We start from the raw sequence: 25785 nt of genomic DNA, 5'->3' as shown, positions 1-25785 counted from the left end.
TTTTTGATTTTATTCCATTTTTTAAATTATTTGTTAAATTACATATTTAATTTTTTAAAATTTTTTTTATAAATCCGCCGAAGAGTAGAAAAAAATGAAAAAAAAATTTGTGAAAAACTCTATTTATCAATTTTTTATAGCCAAAAAACAGGGGAGCCCCACTTCTATATAATAACCAAAATTTCCAATGGCATAATTTCTTGTAAAAAGAATACACAAAATTTCTGTCATTTTTTTCTCAGTGTACTGAACTGCTCTATGAACTTAATTTTCAAATTCAAATGTTTTATATGCCTACCATTTTCAGAGCGATTGACCGATTTGACCATTTTGGAACTTGATCAAGGTAATCGTTCAAAGAGAAAGTACAAAATATAATTGCCATCCATTGGGCACTGAAAGTGCAATCGTGATAACAATAAGGCCCCTTATATTGTACAACTATATAAACTTATAAACTGGCGGTTTTTTTGAATCTACTCGATCTAGTGAATTTGTAGTGGGAAAATTTTTCGTTGCACCCAGAAATCCCTGAAAAAAGGTCAGGCCTATGAAATCTCTAAAAATAATGAGTTCAATTAATATTTTCATACTGTGCATCATTACGCAACCATATAAAATCTAATATTAAATGAACACATTGTAAAATTTGAATAAAGTTAGGGTATAATTTAAAATTAAATTTTTTCAAACATTGAATGAGTTTGTAATTTAATGACTGGGTATTTAACCGCGCGATTTCTAGCATGAGAAGTAGGTCGCGTATGACCGAAATGTTGCCGAGGCCTTGTGCTAAAATCGTGGTCGTTGGACGTTGTTGAAATTGCCACATCGTTTTCACTCTCTCTTTCTCTCTTTCTTTTTTAGGTTATAAACTCGCGGTTCATACCCTTCACACACGTGCAATGGCCTCGGTTGTAAACACGCTATCGTGTTAAACCTCTATCCAATAATTTTTTAATATTTTTTTAAACGTTAAACTCATACTTATATATAATTCGCAGTTTAAAATTAATTTTTTTTGCCATGCGAAATATTAATCCATGAAAAAAGCTATTAATTATTATAGTAATTTTGTTAATTTTTTACATAGACATTAGAACATCATGATGAGAATTCATTAATCAACATTAAGACGCGTCTCAAGGTTAATTTTGTTCGAATGAATCCACAGAGTCTTCACCTTCAGATCCTGTTCCTTAAAATTTTTTTATCTTATTCTTATTCGTATATTTTTTAAATTCTTTCACTCCTTATTTTATTTTATTATTTTTTTTTCCGTAGTTATTTTTTTTTTATGTTACTTTTTTAACGTCGATTTAGCCTGAGGATCCTTCTTTTCGCCTTCATGGCCAACGACATTCCTCCAGGATACTCTTCTTGGCGCACCCACTCACGTTCTTTCTACTCTCCCTCGTATCAATCCTCTCTCAATGCCCGGGTGTTATTGAAAGAGAGCACAGGAGTCTTTCCCTTGAACCACCAATCTCATTTATCTCATCTCTTATTTTTTTTTTCTTTTTTTTTTCATATATATGTCTTTTTCATGTGAAGTCATCGATCCTTGTAAAAGTAATTTATCTTTCTAGAGGACATGTAAGATCAAACACTTTTTATATTTATTTAGGTGAAAAAATTGTTTTTGAAATTAAAATTTTAATTAAATATATATATACATATATACATATAGGGAAAGGAGGGGAGACAAAACGGGGTACCCCCAAAATTTTGTAAAAAAAAAAAATTTTTATCATAAAACAAGTCATTAATATTTTTCGGACTGACTCTTAATTTTTGAAAAAGTTTAATAAAAAAAATTCAAAATATTTCTCAATTATATTTACAAAAGTGATCTCTGAATATTTAAAAAAATATTTAAACTGTATATATATATATATAGTTTTTCACAAAGCCGATTTTTAAAATTGTAATTAATTTTCCAACCCTTCGAATTCATCATAAATTTAACTCTGCTTTTATAAATTATTCATCATTTAATATATGATCTGCTTGGCTCTCAAGAAAAGAAACCAAACCTCTAAAGCTACAAATAAATTTTTCGTCGACCCTAGTAACTGTGGAACCCCAGTTTCGCACAGTTACCTTCCTTTTAATAACAAAAAAAAAAAAAAAAAAAAAAAATAAACTAATACTTTCTCAAGAGAAAGTGTACAATTTTTTTTTAATAACAAAAAAAAATATATGATAGTTGTGGATCATAGTAATTTTCATATCTATGTTAAAATATATAATTAATCATCCGACATTTAATGAATATAAAATATTAACATTTAGTTGAACTAAAAGTAAAAAAAAATTTGTAAAATTTTTAGGCCTAAAGTAATGTTAATAGACAAATTTTTTTTTATCTACGGTATCTATTAATTTGCGCAGTTAACCCACTTTATTTCTACTTCAAATAGTATCATAAAATAAGCAAACGGTTACTATACGCATTTTGTACCACATCAGTGATATTTGATACATTAAGAATCGATACACGAGACTCCGCGATTGGCGAGGAGAAGTAAATAGATATTCATCAAAGCTCTAGAGAGTTTTGTTGAAGCTCGTCATTTAATTTAGTCTAAAAATGGCTTTTATTGGTGCCCGATATCGGAAAAAAGTATCAATCGAAAATTTACAATTTTAATTATATTCTATTAAATATTTTTTTTTTTATTTATAATCATAAAAAGTAACATTTTTCTAATACTTTAATTAAAAACTTTTTAATCAACTTTTATTACTTAAATTAATAATCCGCATTCACTAAATTCGAGGTTTATTTTAAGGGTAATATATTCTGAAGGGTGAAATATCAAGAGCTTGTTAAAACGTTATATATTTGACAGTTACTTTGCTGAATAATTTCATGAGACATTTTAATTAATTAAATTATATTTTTAATTTATTATCATAAAATTATTTTTTTTTAATTCTACTTTTTTTTTTTTTACTAAAAAAAAATTTATTATCACCAAAGTTCTATCATTTTCTATATAATGTTTTTTTTTTAGCTTAAAATAAAGCTAATTATTGAAATTTTTTTTTTACGAATTACACAATATAAATATTTTTTCAAAAAAACCATATTAATTAATTTACCTAAGATAATTTATTTAAATTTCGCGCCTTAAAAGCTAAAACTTAGAATGGGTTTTATTGTCAGACTAAAAAATTTCGACTAATTTTTTCAGATTAATTCATTTTTTAAATTTGAATAATAAACAGAAATAGAATTGAATGCATACTATCATAAATAAATAATTTAATTATCTATCCTGACGAAATTTCGAATTGTTTAATTTAATATTCATGTCAAAATAACTTTCGTTAATTTAAAATGTCAGGGATGTCGTTTGGCTTGTGCGGGTATTTGTAAAAACAATAACTAGTTGAATAATCACTAAACCGACCTAATTCTTGTTTCATTTGCTTTCAACTTACATAGAATAGAACTCTATTGTAAACGTTGCTAATGAAGTCATTGTTTAATTATAACTAATTGATTAATTTATGAAAATAAGCCGAAAACCGACTGTTTATGACAAAGGTAGCAGACATTTTTTTTGTAACCGCGTGATGGTAGAAGACTTAGAGCGACATCTTAGATAAAAAAGGCGGGTAATTTAAAAAAAATAAATTTTGATAATGAATATTAATAATTATGGTACTCAGCCAATAAACTTCTATAAGAAATTTATAATTAAAATATACAGGACTTATTGCCCTACCCTAGTAGAAATGAAATCGAATTTTTGTCAAGTAACTGGCCAATTTTACTAGAGATCCAAGAGAAACATGGCGGCTTTGAAAAAACTGTCACTTTAAAATTTTAGGTTTTGAGGTTATTAAAATTATCAGTTCCTCGGAAAAGTAAAACGATTTTTTAAAAAATACCCAGACAAATTAAAAATTAATTCAAATTTATGTATCCTTCTCAAAATTACTCCAAAAATTTATATGCGATAGATAAATCTAACCTGAAGCATAGATATATATAGATCAATAAATAAATATTGACCCGCATTGACAGACATTAAAAATTAATTAATTTAAATAAATAAATTATAACTTAAAATAAAAATAATGATTGACAAACAAAATTATTAAAAATTTTATTTATTGAGCCTTTCATTGACTAAAAATCAAAGTTTAATTTATGAATGTTAAACTACAAAGCCGGTAACATCATTATATTTTTAAAATAAATGTAATCATTAAATCGCACTTTTAAAAATTAATTATAACTAAAATTTTATTATTAATAATGTATAATATTTTTTCTTTTTAATTATTCTTTCTTTCGACTTCTTCCTTCCCAGTTTTTAATGATTCGTCTAAATGACAATTTACAATATTTGTTTCTATAACCCATAGTCGCAGTTCACTTATTGTATTCATTTTTTTCATTGATTCCATTTTTCAATATGTATATTATTAATTATTTATCATAAAATTATTTACATATAAACGTACACATTAAAAAAAAGAGGTTAAACAGAAAAAAAATAAACACACACATACACACTAGTACAGAAAATATATAAGTGTGACCAATGTGTACGCCTTAGTTGTAGGTGGCGGGATTTCTAGTTTTTAGCTGGGATCGCTGGCCAGTTACTGGTTTGAAATCGAGTAAAGTCTACACTGAAAAATTCCCATTACATTTTACTATGGGTGCATTGTAACCCCGGACCATAAAAAAACTGGTACAAAATTTACGTCCCATAGTAAACGAATGCGCATAGGTCCCAATCGTGTCGTCTGCGCATACCGTTTTCTATGGGATACTTGTAAATTTTGTACCAGTTTTTTTATAGTCCAGTGTTACAATGTACCCATAGTAAAATTTGTTGGAAATTTTTCACAGTGTAGATTATTTCTACTAGAGTACAAATAAATTTGATGTTTGAGTCGATCAAAAGTTTATTTAATTATTCCAAATCAAAATCAATTATTAATTCATTCTTTGAAATTACTCGTATAGAAATAGTGAGTTTCAATGCCTGTTCAACTTGTCACACAAAATCAATTTCAGATCATTATACAAGTCAGCAAATTTAAAATCATCAGTTTTTTCTTTATCGCAGAAAACGTGCAGTTTATATCTGATATATTAGTTTCTCAAATTATTATTTCAGAGCTGTCGGAATCTATAATCACGTTTTCTTGTTGTTAACTCCAAAATAATCATGTCATTTTAACCAACCAAACTGACAGTTGAATTTGTATATGCACTATTGGACTTAAATTGTCTTGTTTCCAGTGGCTGGAGGCATTTAAACTCGGTTACAATCTGCGCTTAAATTTGAATCGTAAATTGAACGTAGTCGACGTTGAAAACGTAAACTTAACGGACTTGACGTTAAATATGTAAATTTAACATTTTTCCACGTCAATGAATTTTCAAAAATTAATTTTTTAATTACTGCGTATTTGAATGTCAAGTTCATGTAAAGTCATTTGACAGTTAAATTTATGAAAGTATATACTGTAGAAAATTGATCTTGATTTTTTTTTAATTCACATTTATCTCCGATTCGGAGTTTAAATTTAAAATAAACTCCCCTTTGAAGTGAATTTTACCCCAAGGGAATTAAATAAAAAACACATCCGCTTCGCATTCACTTCCAATTTTAGCTGCGTTATCTCTGAAAATTTTTAATCAATCATCAATTATTTATACTTTAAGTAGAGCATAATTCTATAAATTGAAAATATTTTTCGTTTAAATAATCTTCAGCTATATGAATAATATTCAAATTTGAATTTAAAAAATCATGTTAATTATTAAAATTGCCTTTAATTAATAGCAAACAGTCAAAATTTCCGACTATAAATTAAATCATTAAATTTTCAATATAACACAGCTTTAAATATTCATAAAATAATTAATATATTTATTTATTTATTTAATAACTTTAATTAATTTCATGGTAATTTTTAAACTATTCTAATCATTAAAACTTAATCACTAATAAATTAATTAATTTAATTTAGATTCAAAAATAATTGAGAGAAAAATAAAATCCACTAATTAAATATAAATAAATAAAAGTAAATTTTTCCCTTTAAATTGGATTTACTTTAATAAAAAATTAATTGTACACCGAAAAAAAAAAAAAAAACAAATTTTATTCGACCCAATAAAATTTTGACCTCAATAAATTTTTTACATTTTGAATTGAAAAGAAGAATTTTTTTAAGGAGGTTTGACCGAATCTAATGTAAAAAGGATTTTCCAATTTTAAGATTTGAAACTTAGTATACATGTAAAGAAGTACTTTATCTATGTATTCTCAAAATTTGAATATGACCCACCGCCTAGTTTTTTAGAAAAAAAGATTTAAAAATGACGTTTTCAAAGTTCTTATACACAGGCTCTTATGGCGGACAAGCTTCCGTCATGACTTGTTCGATTATTTTCATTATTAACCTCCCAAGTTTAAGAAATAAAAATCCACATGCCATAAACTTGAATATTTTTGGAATATGATAAGATTTTAACAATATAGTGTTACCGTTGTAATTATGTAAATAATTCAAGTTAAACTTTATTATTTAATCTCGTTTATCGACAGAGATACAAATTATTGAGGGTTTGGCAACGTCGCGGAAGCAGCTGAGAGAAAAAACAAAGATAGAAATACATTAATAAGAAAGACGAGATTATAAATAAATTTTTCCCGCTTTAATTTGAATATCGATGTGTAAGAAGTTAGAGCGCGCTGTTGCCAAATCTTTTTATTAAATCATGAGTCAAAAATAACCAAGTCATTTAATTACTTTCTTTAATTAAATAACTAATAAATATTAATTTATGAATTTGTTATGTTATTATAAATTAAAATAATGAATTTTCATAACTATTAGAAAAATTTAGCAAACAAAAAAATTCAAACACTACTTTAACTTACTAGTGTCGGTTGAACCTCCTTAATTAAAAAAAATAAAAAAAACTAAAAATATGCACATGTAGAAAATTAAAAAAGCTACAAGTGTAATTTTTTTAAAATACTTTTTTTTTAAAATTAGCATTTTTTAAAATGATCCACAAATTATTAGACGTCCGCCAAGTTCAGTATCATAAAAAATAAAGAGATCAATTTGCAGTTTGTAGTACAAGCTCAACTTTTTTATTTTTATTACTTCATTAAGGATATATAAAATCCATTGCTACTATCTTTAATCACTCGTGTACTCGTTTATCAATTATGTGAATATCCTTGGCCATACAATCAAGTTCAATAAGCGACTCTTTGTTGTATAAAGTTATTTTAATATCTAACGTTCTATTATTACTCGTTAACCTTTCATTACTTTACTGTACGCGATAACAAAATCTGAGAAAAAAAAAATACTTAATTTTTATTATAGACGCACTTATTTTTAACCAAAAATTTATTGATATTGTTTTTTATTTTTTTTTTCCCACAATTTCAAGGTCATCATATTGTAACTTTTTTATTTACTACGTCTTTCATCTTTTTCTGGACAGGAAGAAATTTTTACGACTATCCATGTTCACTTATCGTATGGATGTAGATATTCCTGGCATGTTTATGCGGCTTGCAAGTGATTTAACGTTTATAAGTCAGCGGTTGGTAGTAATTTCTCTCATCTCCATTCCTACACAGTCTTTATTCTTTCATATTGCACTTGTCATTTTTTAAAACAAAATTAATGTCGTTAAATTTATTCCTGTCTCACAAATATATTTTATCATTTTTTTTGTCATATACTCAAAATAAAATATTTATAATGACAATAATATATATTTTATTTTTCTTGTTGCAATAAAAAATAATTTTAGTTTATTATTAAATTCTTAGTAAATAAATTTTATAAATTTTTTTATTAACTATAAATAATAATATAAAAATAACAACAAATTTATAAGTATATTTTTGAAAAAATTAATAAACAGTATTATATTGTCTGACTTTATAACCTTGCGCTGTGAATTAGGTCGTGGTGCATTGACAGGGTAGCTACCCCACGTATCGTGTCTAGTTTTACCCCTCTACTTTAATACATATATATCTCTCCCTTTATTCGAGCTAAAGCATTCAGAAATACACACACTTCAATCTACACTATAGTATCTACATTCTATACAATTCTCTATACTATATATACCTACATATATATTCATCCCCTTTCTAGACTTACCCTCGGTCGCTTTTTCTCCCTCTGACTATAAATGCGGGGGTGGTTTTCCCTCTGGCCCAGTTGCAATGCGCATGCACTGAAATTACTAAAAGAACAATCGATTTACCGCGCCTGGTCCCGTATCATGTTGCACGTCCTGCTTTGCTTCAAAACTATATGTTACATTTTATTTTACAATATTATTATTTATTTTATTTTATTTTATTTATTTTTTTTTTTATTTATTTCCTAGTAGAAAAAAAATGGAACCATGTACAAATGCAAAATATCCAACTCATTTATAAAAATTCTGTGATTTTATATTTGACTTGAATAAAAAAAAAAAAAAAAAAAAGAATAGTAATGCTTCGAAAAAATATTTTTCAGTTTTTGAATCCCGATAGTGAATTGGAAAATTTGTATCTGATTTTGGAAATTGATGACAGAAAAAAATTAAATTTCTAAGGGATCAAAAAAATTTTTGAACATGAAGTATGCAGACTCTTGCATTTTTTTGAAAAATTTAATTTGTTGAAAAATAAGTTATATTTTTAAGGGAATAGTAAATTGTTTCTATACATATTTGCATATAAGAAAGTATTTAAATTTAGTGTAAGATATGTCTTTATTTGAATTCGTGACAGTTCATAGTTTCGGTTATTTTGTTATTTATGAATTATATATATTTTCATAATGGCTCGAAATGTAAATATAATTCCCGCAATTTGTTATCGCCTTCTGTCTTTGTTTTATTTGAATTATTACGAAATAACAAACATGCAAATTTTTTAATCGTTTAAAATTAAATGCTTAATTAGTTGGAAAGATCCCGTTAAAATATCTTCAATATTTTATCCGTTTTTTTACCGTTATTTAGGTAAAAGAGACAAACATCACATTCTTTTATTTTATTGATCAAAAGAAATGAAATTTTTCAAAGTTTCCTTTTTTTTGTCATTATTAAAAGTGTTTTAAATTTTTATTTAAATTTCGCGGGGAAATTTCCTTTAAAAAATAACCTAATAGTTTGGTACTGTGGTGACATCTGGCGGCAATTAAAATTTTGGCCATTTTCAGTAAAGATTAAAATCAAAATTCAGTTAGACTATAATCGAACGAAAAATTTTTTGACATTTTTCAGTCTAAAAATTTTTTATTTTTGTTTTTGGTCCATTACTTTCCAAAAAAATTCTAAATTCAATTTATTAGATATATTGCTAAGAAAAAACGTTTTTAAAGAAAATGAGGTCAACAAATTGCATAAAATTGTTCTTTCGTGACAAGCAGTTGCTTTTTGTTCTTTAACTCCAATAAAACACGAACGATAGGTGGTGAAATTAAAAAAAAAATCAAATTGACCTATTAAAGTAAAATTATCGAAATGTGGCTAATAAGTTATATAACAAGACTTTTAAAACTTTTAAATTACTTTTTCAATAAGATACGATAATTATAGCTTTTAAAATTAAAGCATTTTTTTTTTTTTTTTTTTTTCTCAATAGTTTGTTGCGTGGCAAGGGATGAAACAATATGATTTCAGACGAGGGTGATTGACTGCCCATCCCGAAAACGAGGGCCGACATTACCCGAAGTCTGAAATAGTGATTTTATTCAGTTTTCCATACCATATTTGCCGTATAACCTTAGAAACTGGTAGATTTAATGTTTGAGATCAGAAATTAGCTAATTTCTGACCAAAAGCGCGGCAAAAAAGTACAGCTGTACTCTCTTAAATTTGAAATTCTGAAAATAGTGACTATTCACTGTTTACTGATGAAAAGTATGTCACTAATTCAAATACTGGTATACTTTTCACTGGCGAAAAGTGACTATTTACTACCCCATGAAAAATGAATCATACATGGCCATGCGTAGCTCATATATGAAGCATATATGGTCATATATGGAGCATATGTAGCCATACATGGGCATACAAACTTTTTTAATCGTCATGCATGGCCGTTTACAGTGATACAAAATCATGCATGGACATACATGGCCATGTATGATTCATTTTTCACGAGACCAAATAATGATTGTTACGTAATTTTCACTAATTCAGAGAGAGTTTTTAGAGAGTATTTCAAATGCGCAAAGTTGATTAATTTAAAAAGGAAACTAATGACTTTTCATTAATTTAACGATTTTGAGTTTTGAAACTCATTATTTTCGGTCAGTTTGGTTGGTTATTAGAATTATCTACTCTCGAAATCTGAAATAGTGTGTATACACTATTTTCCAGTCGTTTTCACTATTTCAGATTTCGAGAGTAAATATTTAGAGGCTTACAGTAAACGAATGTGATTCTAACTGGTATGAAATGGTCAGAAATAAATTTAGCGGACAGAAACTAATTAATCTCTTTCTTAGGGGAGAAACTGATCAATCTGCTCGTTAAACCGCATTGTTCTGAAATTGACATCTTTCAATTGGCAAAGCAGGCATTTAAACTCGCAGTTTCAATGCAGGTGACAGGATAATAGTAAATTACACTCCATGGGAGAAAAGTAGAACATTCTAATCCACCTACCCGAGGTAAGGGTGAAAAACACATGGATTAAGACGTCCTACCCTTCGTGGTGTGTATAAAATTTTACCAGATCTGTACCTGAAAATTTTAATTTCTGCCTTCGTTTTTGGGAAGAATGGCGCATGCGCTAATTTTCATCACTTGGTTTCTCATAAAAGAACGACTTTATTCCCGCTAAACAGGGAAGGAATTTAAACTTTTGGTGCATATATGCTGAAAAAATAAGAATTCATTTTCAAATTTATCTTTTATCAATGAATATGTTTATTTATTTAAATATATTTTCATATCTACCATATTTTGATCAAACACAATATTGATAAATAATTATCTCTAAAAAAAATGATGTTTCGTTTGGTAAAATTTGTAATTCAATGATCTGTTTGGCATACCAAAGTACTTACTGAAAGACTCGTGAATCGACATGATCGCATATAATCGTAGAGTTGAAACTCTTGATCTGCCTGTCGTGAGACACGAATATAAGAGAGAAGAAGAAGGGCGTGCACGCAGAAATTTCTCATCCGCATTCTCTGGAATAATTTTACTGACGTGAAGTATCAATCCTGTACTGAGAAATCGACTACAGATTTCTCATATACAATAACTATTTGCCAATTTTTAAAATTTTATAATTTCATATCTTCTCTATTTTTATATTGCATACTTCAATTTCAATTTATTTTTTATTTCGTGGTTTATTATTCAGTTATCGTACTCAAGAGCACGTGTAAAAATCCTTTTTCGTCTGTATAAAATGTACAGTATGATCATGTCACATAGATCTTATATTTAATATAAGAATCGAAACGTGCATGAATTTTACATTCGGGTCAAATCTTACACGTGGCAGTTGGTGTTCTCAATATTTTTTAACTGAAAGTTGGATACATTAATGATTTCACTCTATCAACATTCAAAAGTCTTTTTTCAGTAGATATATTTAACATATATCAAACCTACACGTTAAGAAATTTTATCTATAGAACAACAATTTAAATATTCTCATAAAATATTAATGAAAAGGAAAATTATCCCGAGAAAATAAATATCGACTTTTTAAAAGACTTCAACTTTTTTTTGTTATAAAATCGGGGGAATATGAAAAATGATTTTTAAAACGTAAAAAATTTTTTTTATACACAAAAGAAAATTTTCTTGGTACAAAAAAAATTTTGACTTGAATTGAAGACAAAAATTTTTAAAGTAAGAAATTTTTTCTCGCCCTTAGAAAATTTTTATTTTCAATTTGTAATAAAAAAATTTTCTTAGGAGGATGAAAAATTATTCGCGCCAAAAATATGATATTGAAGTTAATGATAGTAAAGTTAGCAGACATTTGAAATTAAAAAAAAAATTTTTTTTTAAAAGTTTAATAATGAAAAAAAAATATTTCTAAAAAAATGAACATGTCGAAAATTTCATAAATTACACGTGCAATTTTTCGAAATATTTATTTTTTTGTTGGAAAAATTCAAAAATTTTAAAATATCTGCTAACTTAATTGTCATTTGAAGTTAGCGGGCGTCTAATAATTTTTGGATTTTTTTTTTGGACGATAGACTATAAAAAAAAAGTATTTGAAAAAATTGCACCTGTAGTTTTTTAAATTTTCTACATGCGCATTTTTTTTTTTTTTTTTTTTTGTAATCGATTTGGTGAAGAAAAAAAATCCAAAAATTACCAATTGTCTGCTAACTTCAGGATCATGTCAAAAATTATTTTTTAAAAAATATTTCGCATTAATTATCTGATTTATTTGATCGAAAAATTGACTGAAATAAAATTGGCCATCATCAAAACTTTTTCATTATGTCCCATTTTACCTCAGAATCAATTTTTTCAAACTTCTTAATGAATTAATTAAAATAACAAAACAGAAAATTGTAAATTATCAATTTTTTAAATTCAATTATTAAAAAGTCTAAAGTACATATTTATGAATGTCTAAAAATAATCATATTTTTATAATATCGTCATTATTTTCATTTAAATTACTGGAAATTCTATTAAATAAAAATATTTTTTTTTGTAATGCAAAAAAAAATATTATTTTGAAAAATATTATTTTTTTCGAAATAACAATTGATACTATATATATTTATATATAAATCTTTATTAAATAACCAATGTTGTGTTGTGAAACCACGTGGAAACGTCGGTGATCGTATATCGCGGTTGCAGGATCGATTAAATGTCCCAGTTTTACTGCAAAACGTATATAGGGAGGGAAACATCGAGTAGTCCAGTAGCCACATACATCTATACATATATGTATCCATATATGTGTATATAAACATACGAATGTATGTGTGTATATAAAAAGTATACAAACATGAGAGTAAAGTTTGAAGATTGTATTAGTAAATAAGCAAGCTTGAATTTTGGTGTAAGGTTGGGGCAACGAAAACCCCGGGACGAGGGCAGGCATTGACCTAGATGTTTCCCCTCTCTTGTACCCAACACAAGCCCCAGGAGCCACGATAAGAGAAGTAGAGAGATTACAAGTAAAAGAGAGAACGAGAGTGAAACCCTGGCCCTGACGTCGTTACTTGCCGCATCCCAGACGCTGTCCCTGGGAGATATATATATATATATATATATACTCACAGGATTTTTATCCTTTTATGGCCAACATCCCAACTTACTCTGTTTGGGCATTTAAATAAAACCAACAAAACCGCGGCTTCGTTTAAAATCAAAAAATTTTTTTTATTTTTTTAAATAATACTTGAATATTTTATTTTATGACAACAATGTATTTGCTTGAGTATGGGAAAATTCAACTCGAACCCTCGAGTTTATTGATCGCGTCTACGTTCTTGCTGTATAAAGTTTCGTGTTCTTTTGTGAAGATTATCTCATACATAAAAAAAATTTTTTTTTTCTTCAATTCATTTTTAGTGAGAAAATTACCATAGTTAACTACTAGTTACTTTTTATTATTATAATCCTTAATGGTCATGTGGTAGACATAAGACGTCAATTTGAAACTCAAAATTTCTAAAATGCATTATTTGAATTTTAAACTTTAAATATTTCAATAATTATCCAGTTTTTCAAAAAAGTATAAGATACCTTTTTTTTACAGAATTTAAAACCCTACAAAAAAGGTCTCTTGCTATTTTTCATAGAACTCAATATTTATGAAGATATTTTCAAAAAACGAATAACTTATTTTTTTATATAAATTTCCAAAATAAAATTTTTCACTTTTTTACTAAAATTGATATATTTTTTGGACTATTAAAATTATTCATAGATTGTATTTCGAAATACTGTTATTTTTGAAAATTTACCCCAAGTTTTCATAAAAAATTTAAATACAGAAAAAAAGGATTTTTGGCGGAAAAAATTTTTACTTATCCTCAAAATTTTTTGCATTATGAATTGAAAAAAAAATTTTTTGGAGACAAGAAAACATTTCTTGCATCAATAAATTTTTTCTTTAAAGAAAATTTAAATTTCCAATTCATAATTCAAAATTACCTCTATTATACCTCTAAAAAATTTATTATTAAAATATTGATTAGTTTAATTTCTACAACTGACCAAAGACGCTAGAGTCCTATAGATCCCTTGTGACCGTTACGATTCGTGTCGGAAGTATGACCACTGAGGGTCAATAGTACATTTTCATTGTGTATATGAAACATATATAACGATTGCGTGAATTGAAACTTATTAATTTTTTGTTTCGTATTCAACAGTAAAATATATGAGAATAAATAATGACTCATACTATAGTACAATAATAAAAAAAAAAAAAAAAAACTATGGAATGTATTGCTATGTTTCAATCGATCTTGAGAAAAGGTGAAATGTTACAATCTGTATCTTTATGGTAAAACGTTTTACGAATAATGCAATTTCGCGTGTATGTATTCTACAGCAATTATTTACCGCGTGAGAATTTACTTTTATATTTACCAGCTCATATGTATGTGAACGACGTACAGTAGTTTTAAATATTCATTTGTTATTATAGAAATTTATATATTTTTTGTTTACATGGATAAAAAAATATAAGAAGTTTTATTTTAAAATATGGGTTAAAATTACTCATTTTAAATTATAAACTCAAGAGTTAGGCGTCAACCGATTTTCAATTCAATTCAATTGAATTTACAGGTAAATATTGAAACCTAAAATGAAGAGTAGAGTTTTTGGTGTAAATTTTCAAATTTAAAAACCACTTGACGTAACCGAGATTCGAACCCTGATCTCCCGCGTGCGAATCCTGTTCTGAGTCCAACGGTTCGATGTCTTCTTTGAACGAAAATCTCTAAACTTAGAATACATTCTCGTATACGCTGTCTCTACCAATTGTAAATTTTATCGATCTATTTTTGAAAAATTACAAACCATATAGTAATTTTTAGTTGCTGTGCTCTTTTAAATTTTAAATAGTGACTATTAACTGTTTACTAGCGAAAAATGTGTCACTAATTTAAATACTGATATACTTTTCCCTGGCAAAAAGTGCCCGTATGAAAAAACAATATATGGTTAAAATATATAAAATCATATATGTTTGCAACAAAAAAATATATGATATATTATATTGTATATTATAAAAAATCATATAGAGATTTTTGCCGATTTAATATAAAATTATATACGGTAGTAAATATATATATTCCATATATGTAACTTATATGTTTTTTATATTAAGCTATATATATTTACATTTACCTTATAATATACTGTATTGATATATTTCCTTTTATATTCAAAAAATATATAATTTTTATATGAAATGAAATATATAGTAGCATATAATTTATATTATATATGACACCATATATTTTCTTTGTTATATTTAAGCATATATTTTATTCGGTGTATGTATATGTATATGGGTATATTATATATTCGCTTCAAATTAACTAATTTTGAAAATTTTCACTGCAATTTAAAGAGTATATCAAAATTTAGATCTAATTTAATTGGAGTTCGTCATACGAATAAGAAAATTTTTTTTTATACACAATATAAATATATATTTTTATATATGATCAGAATATATTTTTCGTATATGATAGAAATATATATTTTTATGTATGATAAAAATATAGTTTTTGTATATGACAAGAATATATATTTTCATATATGATGAAAATATATTTTTTGTATATGATTGACATATATTATATATATACTAAATATATACCGACTCGTATACGATGAATATTATTTTTTTTAACATAAAAAAAATATATCAGAAAATATATTTAAATTCGCCACATATATTTTCTGATACTTATCATATATTTTGACCATATATGTTATTTTCATGCGGATAGTAATAGTTGAATATTCCCTATATAAATTGATATTTTATCAATGAAATAGTACTAAAAGTAATACTTGATAATAAACAATAAAAATAATGCAATTATTGATTCGCATTTTTTTTTACAAAAATATATTAAATATTATGATGTTTTCGAGACGTTTTTTCCGAGCACGATGTGTGCGAAAAATTAATGTTAAACTTTTGAATAACGCGTGGGTGAACGAGTTGATTTTTCTCAGTAAGAGCTCACTAATCGTATTAACAGTCTATATATTTATAAATGCTGAGTAAATTTTACAAGCGAGCTGAAAAATAAAATATTCAACGATGCAAGTAATATAAAGAGCGTCAGGTGCTAGTGAAGCATCGATTCTTGTGTACGATGATGAAAAATAGTCAATAACTTTGTAGTTCACTGACTTGTAATTGTTTCCTTTGAATTAGAATTTTAATGGAATAATTTTTTTTTTATTTTGCGTCAAATTATGGGGGTTTAAAAAAAAATTTTTTTTAATTATGGAAATCTTTATTTTTTTTTTTTTTATAATAAAAAATTAAAATGTATATATTATTGTTGAAATCACTTCTGGGTCAACCGTATGCGTCATTTAAAAAGGAGAGGGAAACGTTGAATTTCTCAAACGCGCAACCGCATGTACGATCTTGAACATGCGGCAAAGTTGCGGATTTTAAGGCAGCATCGACAAACTCAGATATAATCCGCTTACTTACTGTAGTTCAATAACATTTTACCAATAATCGATTTAATTTAAAAAAATTTATTGATACAAAAAGTTAAGAAACAACAATAGAAAGTCTTATGGTTAAAAAAAAAAAAATATTTTAAAACTACGTGGGATAAAATATTCTCAGTGAGAGTATTGACTTCCCGGGACCTAGACTTTCGAGAGAAAAAGTCTCACGAGGGAGGATATATATATATAAAGGGGTAAAGAGACTCGAGGGCAAAGTCTGTGGGATGGGTCAGGGTTAGGCAATGTCGGAGGTTAGGCTCAAAAGGGTAAAAAAAATCACAAAAGAGCCACAAATCAATAACTACTTTTATTGCTATAGAAAATTTATAACCGTTTGTTTTTACTTATAAATTTATCACAACGTAATTTTTAATTTAAATTAAATTTATTATATTTTTGCATCGAGATAAATTATTCAGAAAAAAATGCTAAGTGATTTTTTTTTAACTCCGGAACTTTAAGTGACGGAGTGAATTCGAATTAAAATAAAATCCGTAGTCGCACTCAAATTCCATTTGAATTTCGATAAACGCCGTCACTCAGTCCCCAGTTTTCGAAAAATCACTTCACATATGGAAAGAATCGGGAGTTTTTTCCATTGGGGTGATTTCGGAGTGGAAATTTTATTTCAATCTGCATTATTTTTGAAATGGAAATTCGAATGTTAAAAAAATTTCCCTCTGGAGTGAATTTCACTTAAGGGGAATTGAATAAAAAATGCATCTACTTCAAATTTAATCTGCGATGAATCCAGAAATTTCTTACAATATAACGCAGCTTACAATTTTTTGCATACTCACATATTAAAAATTATTAACCATAAATAGAGATCTAATTCTCGCTAATCTATTCTATATTATTAAGAGAATAAGGAAAATTTTGTTCCAGGCATATCTGTATGATAGAATTGGTTAATGTTATTAAATTTGGTATCGTTAGAAAGGTTTTGACTTGAATTTGTGCTTTTCATATTTTCAACACTTTTTTATTATCAATCATTGAGATAAATCGATTTATCTGTATCATTCGAATTACATTTAAATTACGCGGGAAAAAATACGATCGTAATTATTTTCTTTAAATAAATTAATATTATAATTATTCTGTCACTAAATATGACTGAATGTCACTGAATATATACTATATTATTTATATCGCGTTATTTATTCCAAAATGACAAAGTTTTATATTTCCATTTGGTTTTAGGAAACTTCTCAAAGCCAAAAAAGTGTCCATAGAAAAAAAAAGGATTCATTGACACAAAAAATCTTTACTCGCCTAAAGAAAATTTTTACTTACCCCAAGAAATTTTTCGCATTGTGAATTAAAACCAAAAAGTTATTTAGAACTAGAAAAAATTTTTTGGTGCAAGGAATCATTTCTTGAGCAAAATAATCTTTTCTCGCCCCAATAAAATTTTTGTATTGAATTTATGATGCATAAAATTTCTTGGTGCAGATAAAATTTTCTGAGACAAGAAATCATTTTTTTCTGAGTATTTTATAAAATCAGTAGTGATATTTGGGCAGTCACGTAGTGACTGCAGGTTGCTCGTCAAAATTATTAAAATTTTAATAGCAACTCCCATTACAGCCCTGTTTCATATTTTGTTAATTTTCAAGAATAATCATCCTGGAAATTTAATAAAATCTATTAATTTTTAAAAAATATTGATTTGTTCTCAATTAAAAAATTTCTTATGCCATTAATTTGGCCAAATTTCCATAATATCCTTCTCTTATAAAAAAAAATAATTGCCCTTAGAGTTACCATCATCTCTATCATATAGTCATGACTAAAATTTTTAAAAAAAAATCTTCCATTACAAATGTGAGTACTCGATAATATTAGATTAGCCGCTTAATTGTACAATTCTACTCAACTTACAAGAGGTTGTTAAAATGTGAATGAGGAAAACTCATAACCTTTTGATTATAACTATCGCATCTACGAGTACACGTAATAAGGAAGATCCCATTGATATCTTATTTAAATTTCCTGCCTGAATGAAGTAATGCTGCCTCGGAAAATGAATAAAAACAAATTAATTTCCATATCTGCAATTTTCAATCGCGAACATATGTTTTAATCTATGAATACAATATTATTCGTTATTTTTTTTTTTTTTTTTTTTTGCGGTGTAATTGAAGTATAATACTACGCATTATATATTTTATTAAAAAAAGTAATGTAGGTAAAAATGAAAATTGATATATTTAGCGCAAGTGTAAATTTATCATCCATGCTTTGTTGACAAGTCCATTTGTCTCACTCAGTTGAGTATCAATTATCACTGTGACCCGGTGGTATACCTTTCACAGCCATATGCAACTTTGTCAGCCGCATTTGTGGCTCGTGTTGTTAATTATATCGTATTTGCATACTTCAACAGCCATTTAATTACATTACTTTAACACAGTGTAATTGTTTCGATAATAGTTATAATATATATTAACTATCAGTAATTTATTGTCACCTTGCAGCAAATTTAATGATATTAATTTTTCTGGCATTTTATTGGCTGATATTGACTTAGTAAGGAGCTAAGTAAACTTCTGACATTATTATTACAATTACACTACTTTTATAAAAAAAAGATGTTTAATTTCATGTTTTAATTTAAAACTTTTAAAATATATGAAAACTGAAGTTTTCGATCTCTTTGAGCAGGAAATTTTGGGTCTGTCCCTCAGTAGCTTAATTCCATAGAGTCAATAATTTTTCCCGATTTTTTTTACTGAAATTATTATAAAATAATGTTGAATACTCTTTTGAAGTCGATTAGTACAATTTATATCTAGTGCTAAAACAAAAAATAATTACTTGTTGAAGTGGGTCATTGTTCCCCGGTCTCCCCTATAAGTAACCTTATGTTGAAATAAAGCAAATTAATTTTTATATACTAAAATATTATGAACTGTTAGCAAGACGGGCGGGTACAGCCAGTAATTATGTAAAATGAGTGCTATAATAATTAACTTTTTTTTATTTATTTGTTTCAGATAATATTTCGCTGCAACAACTGAAGATAATTTAGTATGTTGCATCAGTTGAGATTGCGGACACTCGTCAAGCTACGATAATTATCACAAAAGACATTGTAATTCAACGCAATAATTGTCAGTGATGAATTACATCGTAAGAATGAGTGAAATTGAGAATTCAAGTTGAGTCGCGTCAGCGACGTCAACACAAAAAACACAATAACGTAAGACTTTCAAAATTACTATATAAAAACCACAATATAATTTACTGTAGAAAGCCAATTATTCTGTTAGTAATCCCACTTTTTTTTGTCTTAAAGAGAAAGAAATTTTTTCTCTTCTATATTCTAATACTTTTATGAGGCAATAATTAATCACTTACCGAAATGATCTTACTTTAGTATTTAACTTTTTTTAACTAACCGGAAATGACTGGAGAAACTAACATAAGTCTGGTTTCTATATAGCGTAATAAATTTTGGATGTCATTAACTGATGTAGAAATCATAGTTAATATAAAATATATAAAACGGAAATTAGACGTATATTTTTTGAAATGTTACACGGTAAGAAACATTGCAGATATTACTATGTCCGTATGGGCTCGAACGCCATACTGTATGGTATCGGAGACTTTTATACGTTGTAAAATTGTATGCATAGATTATTTGACCATTTTGGGAATAGTAACATTGGCGATAGTTCTCGCGGGCGCCGCAATGTCAGTTTGGCCGTCGAGCCCTACTGCGTTGCCGTATCTACAATGCTTTTGGCAGACGAACCTAGTCTAACGACATTTATATAGTTTTGGTGATAATACGAAAGTATACATTGATTGACATGCAGAAAATTATGGCGGGAAAAACTAGTAGCATTGTGCCCTCGGCCTTAGTAGACTTGAATTTAAGTGAAACTTGATTTGAACTTGACGTTGTTGATTAAATTTTTGAGTTAAAAAAATGATGTTGGTTAAAAAAAAAAAAGTGTAGCCAAAAATAAGTTAACTAACTCAAGTACAAGTCAAAAAAATGGTATCTTTGAAAATTTGTAAATAAACGATAATTTATTTTTTTGTTCTAGTTAGCGTGACAGTGCGGAGACTAATAGATTCCATAAATCCAGTATCCTATTACCGGATTAAAATTAAAAAAATAGATCATCTAGACCAGCAAGACGTCAAACCTAAACAGTCTTGTGCCTGGAAGTGGTCAGGCATCTGACCACGGGGAATTAAGTAATCGAGCACATGATGGAAAAAGACGAGGTGGGATCACTAGCCAGCGTCATGTTTTTTACGCGTTATTATTATTCTAGTCCATAGTAATTTTAAAAATAATCCGCGTATTGACGTGATAATATTAAATATTATCAAATACACATAATATAAAAAAAAATTGTATGTGTTTAGGTAAATTACATGATACCATTGACGAAGTCTCGGTCAATATGCATGGCGCTGCTAGTGGTTCTGGCTCGACATCAGTTACCACAAAAATTGATCGCACAAGAGTTACGGTGACCAGCTTAGTGAACAGTAACGTGGCCGCATCGCGGTATCATGATTCTGTGGGTAACAATAATAACAATAATAATACTAATAACAATAACAACATCAACATCAACGCAACAACAAATATCAACGAAAGCAGCCATACCATTATTAATAACATCAACAACGTCAACAATAACATCAACAGCAATAATAACCTTAGTACAAACGGTATGGGAACTGGTGACATTGCATTAGCACCAACGTCCAGAATGAGTCCACCCACGAGTATGGACACGTCTGAAGGTACGACCTTAATAACAACCGGTGAACCAACGATGGTAGCGCCGATGGTTAAACCCGAAAGTCCTGATATAGCGGCAGGAACGTCTATTGGTTCGACGGCATCCTCAACCGTTAGTGGACACACTGTTGTTGGTCCTGGTGGTTCACTATTTGCGGGCATTGCCAATAGCAATAAGCGGCCGAGACCAGATGACTGGCTAGCACCTAGCAGCCCTAATTCGCCCCAAAATCTTCCGGTACGGCATCTTGTTTATACCACGCCACAGCAACAACTTTGTCATACGCCAACGCCGCAGCAGCAACAGCAGCAGCAGCAACAACAGCAGCAGCAACAGCAACAGCAGCAACCAACACCACCACCTCAAAAACAACAGGTGTTACAACAACAGCCGAGCATGACACTGTCGACATCCATCAGCCAAACGGGACAACAGCCTAATAATAATGGATATGTCAGTCCTATGAGCTCGGGAAGTTATGACCCTTATAGTCCCAATGGAAAAATAGGTGAGTTTGCATAGATTTTTATTGTTAATTTATACATGAGATCATTGAAAGTATTTAAATTTTTATATTTTCTACACCAAATTCATTGCTAAATAATTTTTTACGCGATGAACTAGCGAAGTTTTACTCTATGAACTAGTGAAGTGCACTTTAATTTTTTGATAACTTCCATTTGTTTACGAGAAAAGTTTGGACAAAGTTCCCATTTACTGTACAAGTGTAACAAAGATAGTACCGTTTATCCAGTTGAGTGCGAATAGAGAAATAAATGAAAACGCGTCTTGAATATATTATTATTTAATTTAATTAGAATATTTATACTTCTATTTGTAGAAGAAAGAAGTAGATTATGAACTACCGAGTACAATCTAGCAGTACAGTACAATAAGCAATTGCCCTATAAGGTACCTGCGGGTAATAAGGCCTAGTTAAGGGACATTTTGAATAGAATCGAAAATATTGCATTTAATTATTGAAATGTATCATTGATCTTTATTTCAATACATTAGCCATAAAATGTAATGAAGTAATGGTAATTTTTACCATAAACAAACAAAAAATTATACTTTTACAAAAACCATACGAATAGGCCTTATTTTACTACGCTAGGGTAATAAGGCCTACGGGTTAAACAAACTGGAATAGTTTAACTATACTTAATAAAATTGCTATTAGAGATGAATCATCACTTAAATTTAGCAACAATACTTTTTAAGAATCAGAAGACTAGATTGTTTTGCTCAACAGCACTTTAAATTATCAGTATTCTTTTTAAGAGTCAGAAGACTAGATTGTTTTTTATAATTTCTTCTGCGCTACGACAGCATATGACGGATGATGAAATATAGAAGACAGGGAACGTGGTATCGGGACTCTATAAATTTGTCGTAACATCTCTATGCAAGACCCTTCTTCTAGAGTAGCCTTTAGCAGAAGCGGTTATTTTAAATACCATTTCTGTCACTTAGGCCTTATTACCCGCGGGTACCTTATTTTAAAAAACAAACTTTTTTTATAAAAATTTCGAGGTAACCCATTTTGCCAATTTTTGTCCTATATCTGTTTCAGTATGTGAATAATCTGTCATTTTTTTACTGCAATCGGATTGATGAGAAAATTAAATAATTTTTTATACGTATAAATATTGAGGATCGTTATATATATTTAGTTTAATGTACTGTGTATATAATAATAATGTGCGATGCACATTATTCTGCCAAGCATGATGATGCGACAAAGAGAATAGCTTAACTAAAACAGCTTTGACTTTTATAACGGATGTGACGTCACATCAGCCAGTCAATTATCCCGTTTTATTATTTTATCTCTTTCTCTCTTTACATATATATATATATATATATATATATATATATATATATATATATATATATATATATATATATATATATATATATATATAACATTATACGCAGTGTCGTCTAAATCTTACTTTTCTTTCATCTACAATTCCCACTCATTTCCGTCATATCAATCGTTTGCACTACTGCCACACTGCACTTTTATCTCTGCTCTCCTCGTTATATATTTATTATCATCATCATTATCATTTTCTCTCGTTTTCTCGGCTTTCAATTCACGCTCCTTAATTTTCTCACATAATATTTTATTTTATTATCGTTATTTCTGTTATTTTTATAATAAACATGCGGAGAATTCTTTATTATTATTTTTATATATATTTTTTTTTCCTTTTTTTTTCTTTTTTTTGCTATTAATAACTAAGAAATTGCGTGTATTGTTCAATAATGCGGGTAAAAAGATACACAAGTAAGCAAAGTACCCACATGTTGTAGAAAAAAGTCGACCCACATATAAATAAAAAATGGAAAAAAAGTCCTAGACCTAGCCCGTATGAACATGACCTTAACTATAGTTTTTTTTTTTTTTACTGTTGATAAAAAGTAATTCATCATTATTTTTTTTTTATCTATTTTTTGTGGGTTTGAAAAAATATTTATTAAATAGACATTATGCCTACAAAAAAAAAGAATAACAACATGAAAAAAAAAAATTTTCGGCCATCATTTGCGCGAATGATTTAATATTTAAAATAAATGCTGACATCATGATATTAAAAAATTACTGCATTAACTGTCATCTGCAGAACTCCGGATATTTGAAAATTATTCAACTTTTTCAATAGAAAAGTAAAAAAAAAAATATGATACTGAAGTTAACCGACGTCTAATAATTTTTGGATTTTTTTTTTTTAATAATAAATTATAAAAAAAAAATATTTGAAAAAATTGCACTTGTAGTTTTTTGAATTTTCTACATGTGCATATTTTTAGTTTTTTTTTTTTACGTCATAGATTTGTTGTAAAAAAATCTGAAAATTTTTAATTGTCTGCCAACTTTAGGATCGTAAAAAAATATATAAGTTTATTTATAAATATACACTTGTCAACATAAAAAAAAAATTGTTTTCTAACACGAATTTGAAGAAAAAAATCGCATTCTTAAAAGCTCACTTATGAAAAAAATAAAAAAAATTTAATTTTCTTATAACCCTGGTTAGCCGACGTTTAATAATTTTTGGATTATTTTTAAAAATGACAAATAAAAAAAAAAATATTTTAAAAAATTGCACCTATTGTTTTTAAAATTTTCTACATGTGCATATTTTTATTTTTATTTTTTTCAAAAATTAAACTATTGAAAAGAAAATTCGAAAATTTTCTTTTGATCTTGAAGTTAACAGACAATCAACAATTTTTGGATTTTTGTCTTAACAATGGAATTTAAAAAAAAAAATCTAAAAATATGCATGTGTAGAAAATTTAAAAATCTATAAGTGCAATTTTCCGAAATATTTCTTTTTTTTAAATTTATGGTTTTTGAAAAGATCCAAAAATTATTAGACGTCGGCTAATTTCAGAATCATATTTTTTCAGTGAAATTTTTCTGCAGCGCAATAGAAAATTAATTGAAAATTATAATTTCGAAAAAACTAGAAAATGATTATTAATTTTTTTTTTTTTCATTAACGAATAGAAAAGAGAATTCCGAAAAAATACTCTGCCATTACGATTTTTTACTCTTAAACTTTTAAAAAATTGAAATTTTTTTACTCGGTTCTTGAAATATTTTTTGATAGACGCAGTACTTTTTGTAATTTATATATCTATTACTTTATAAATATATTTATATATTTATGTATTTCCTAAAGATTTTCGCTTAGCAAACCAAATCATAGAATTATTTCATATAAAATTAAATTACACAGCGTAAATTTTCAGAAATTTTAAAATAAATTTAGTTATACATCTATCTTAAAAAAAAAAAAAAAAAAAAAAAATGAACATTATAATTAAATTAAAAAATATACCAATTGATGACGTTAAAATAAAAAATGTATCCTTGAGCGTTCACCAAAGCGTGAATTCTATTTCATGCGCACTCGACCCTACTAGGCTTTTGCTCTTCATGACAACTGTCATCACCAGTTCCACATCTCAAATTTCATTTTACTCATTAATTATTAACTGACTTATTTAATTATAATAAATACTTGCTTACTTACTATTCAAACAATTGAAATAACTTCTCGGCACACTAAAAAGTTCGAGGAGTAACTGCGGGTTTAATCAAATTTTCTAATTATTGAAAAAATTAAATTTGTCAGTTTTCAAATTATTTTTATTATTTTTTTCGAATTCAAATATGTGATTTGAGCTTCAAATAAAAAATTTTTACTTACATAGAAAATTTACAGATACTTTTAATCCTAACAAATA

General features: G+C 27.4%; 1 protein-coding gene across 4 annotated transcripts in view; it reads left to right on the top strand.

The window, feature by feature from the left end:
* The window catches only part of LOC103573609 (ecdysone receptor), a 107032-nt gene that overhangs the window by 28382 nt on the left and 52865 nt on the right, over positions 1-25785 (top strand). For 2 of the 4 annotated variants that reach the window (XM_008552763.3, XM_008552762.2), the window contains exons 3-4: positions 19744-19949; positions 20806-22027. In XM_008552763.3, the coding sequence (XP_008550985.1) occupies positions 21124-22027 (904 nt within the window). In that variant the 5' untranslated portion in view covers positions 19744-19949; positions 20806-21123. The remainder of the gene's footprint in view (positions 1-19743; positions 19950-20805; positions 22028-25785) is intronic. The other 2 variants (XM_008552764.3, XM_053742067.1) reach the window with 2 other exon arrangements.

Source organism: Microplitis demolitor, chromosome 9, assembly GCF_026212275.2.
Source record: "Microplitis demolitor isolate Queensland-Clemson2020A chromosome 9, iyMicDemo2.1a, whole genome shotgun sequence".
NCBI lineage: Eukaryota > Metazoa > Arthropoda > Insecta > Hymenoptera > Braconidae > Microplitis > Microplitis demolitor.
Note: the sequence above shows the minus strand (reverse complement) of the source record. Positions and strands in the feature narration are given on the sequence as shown.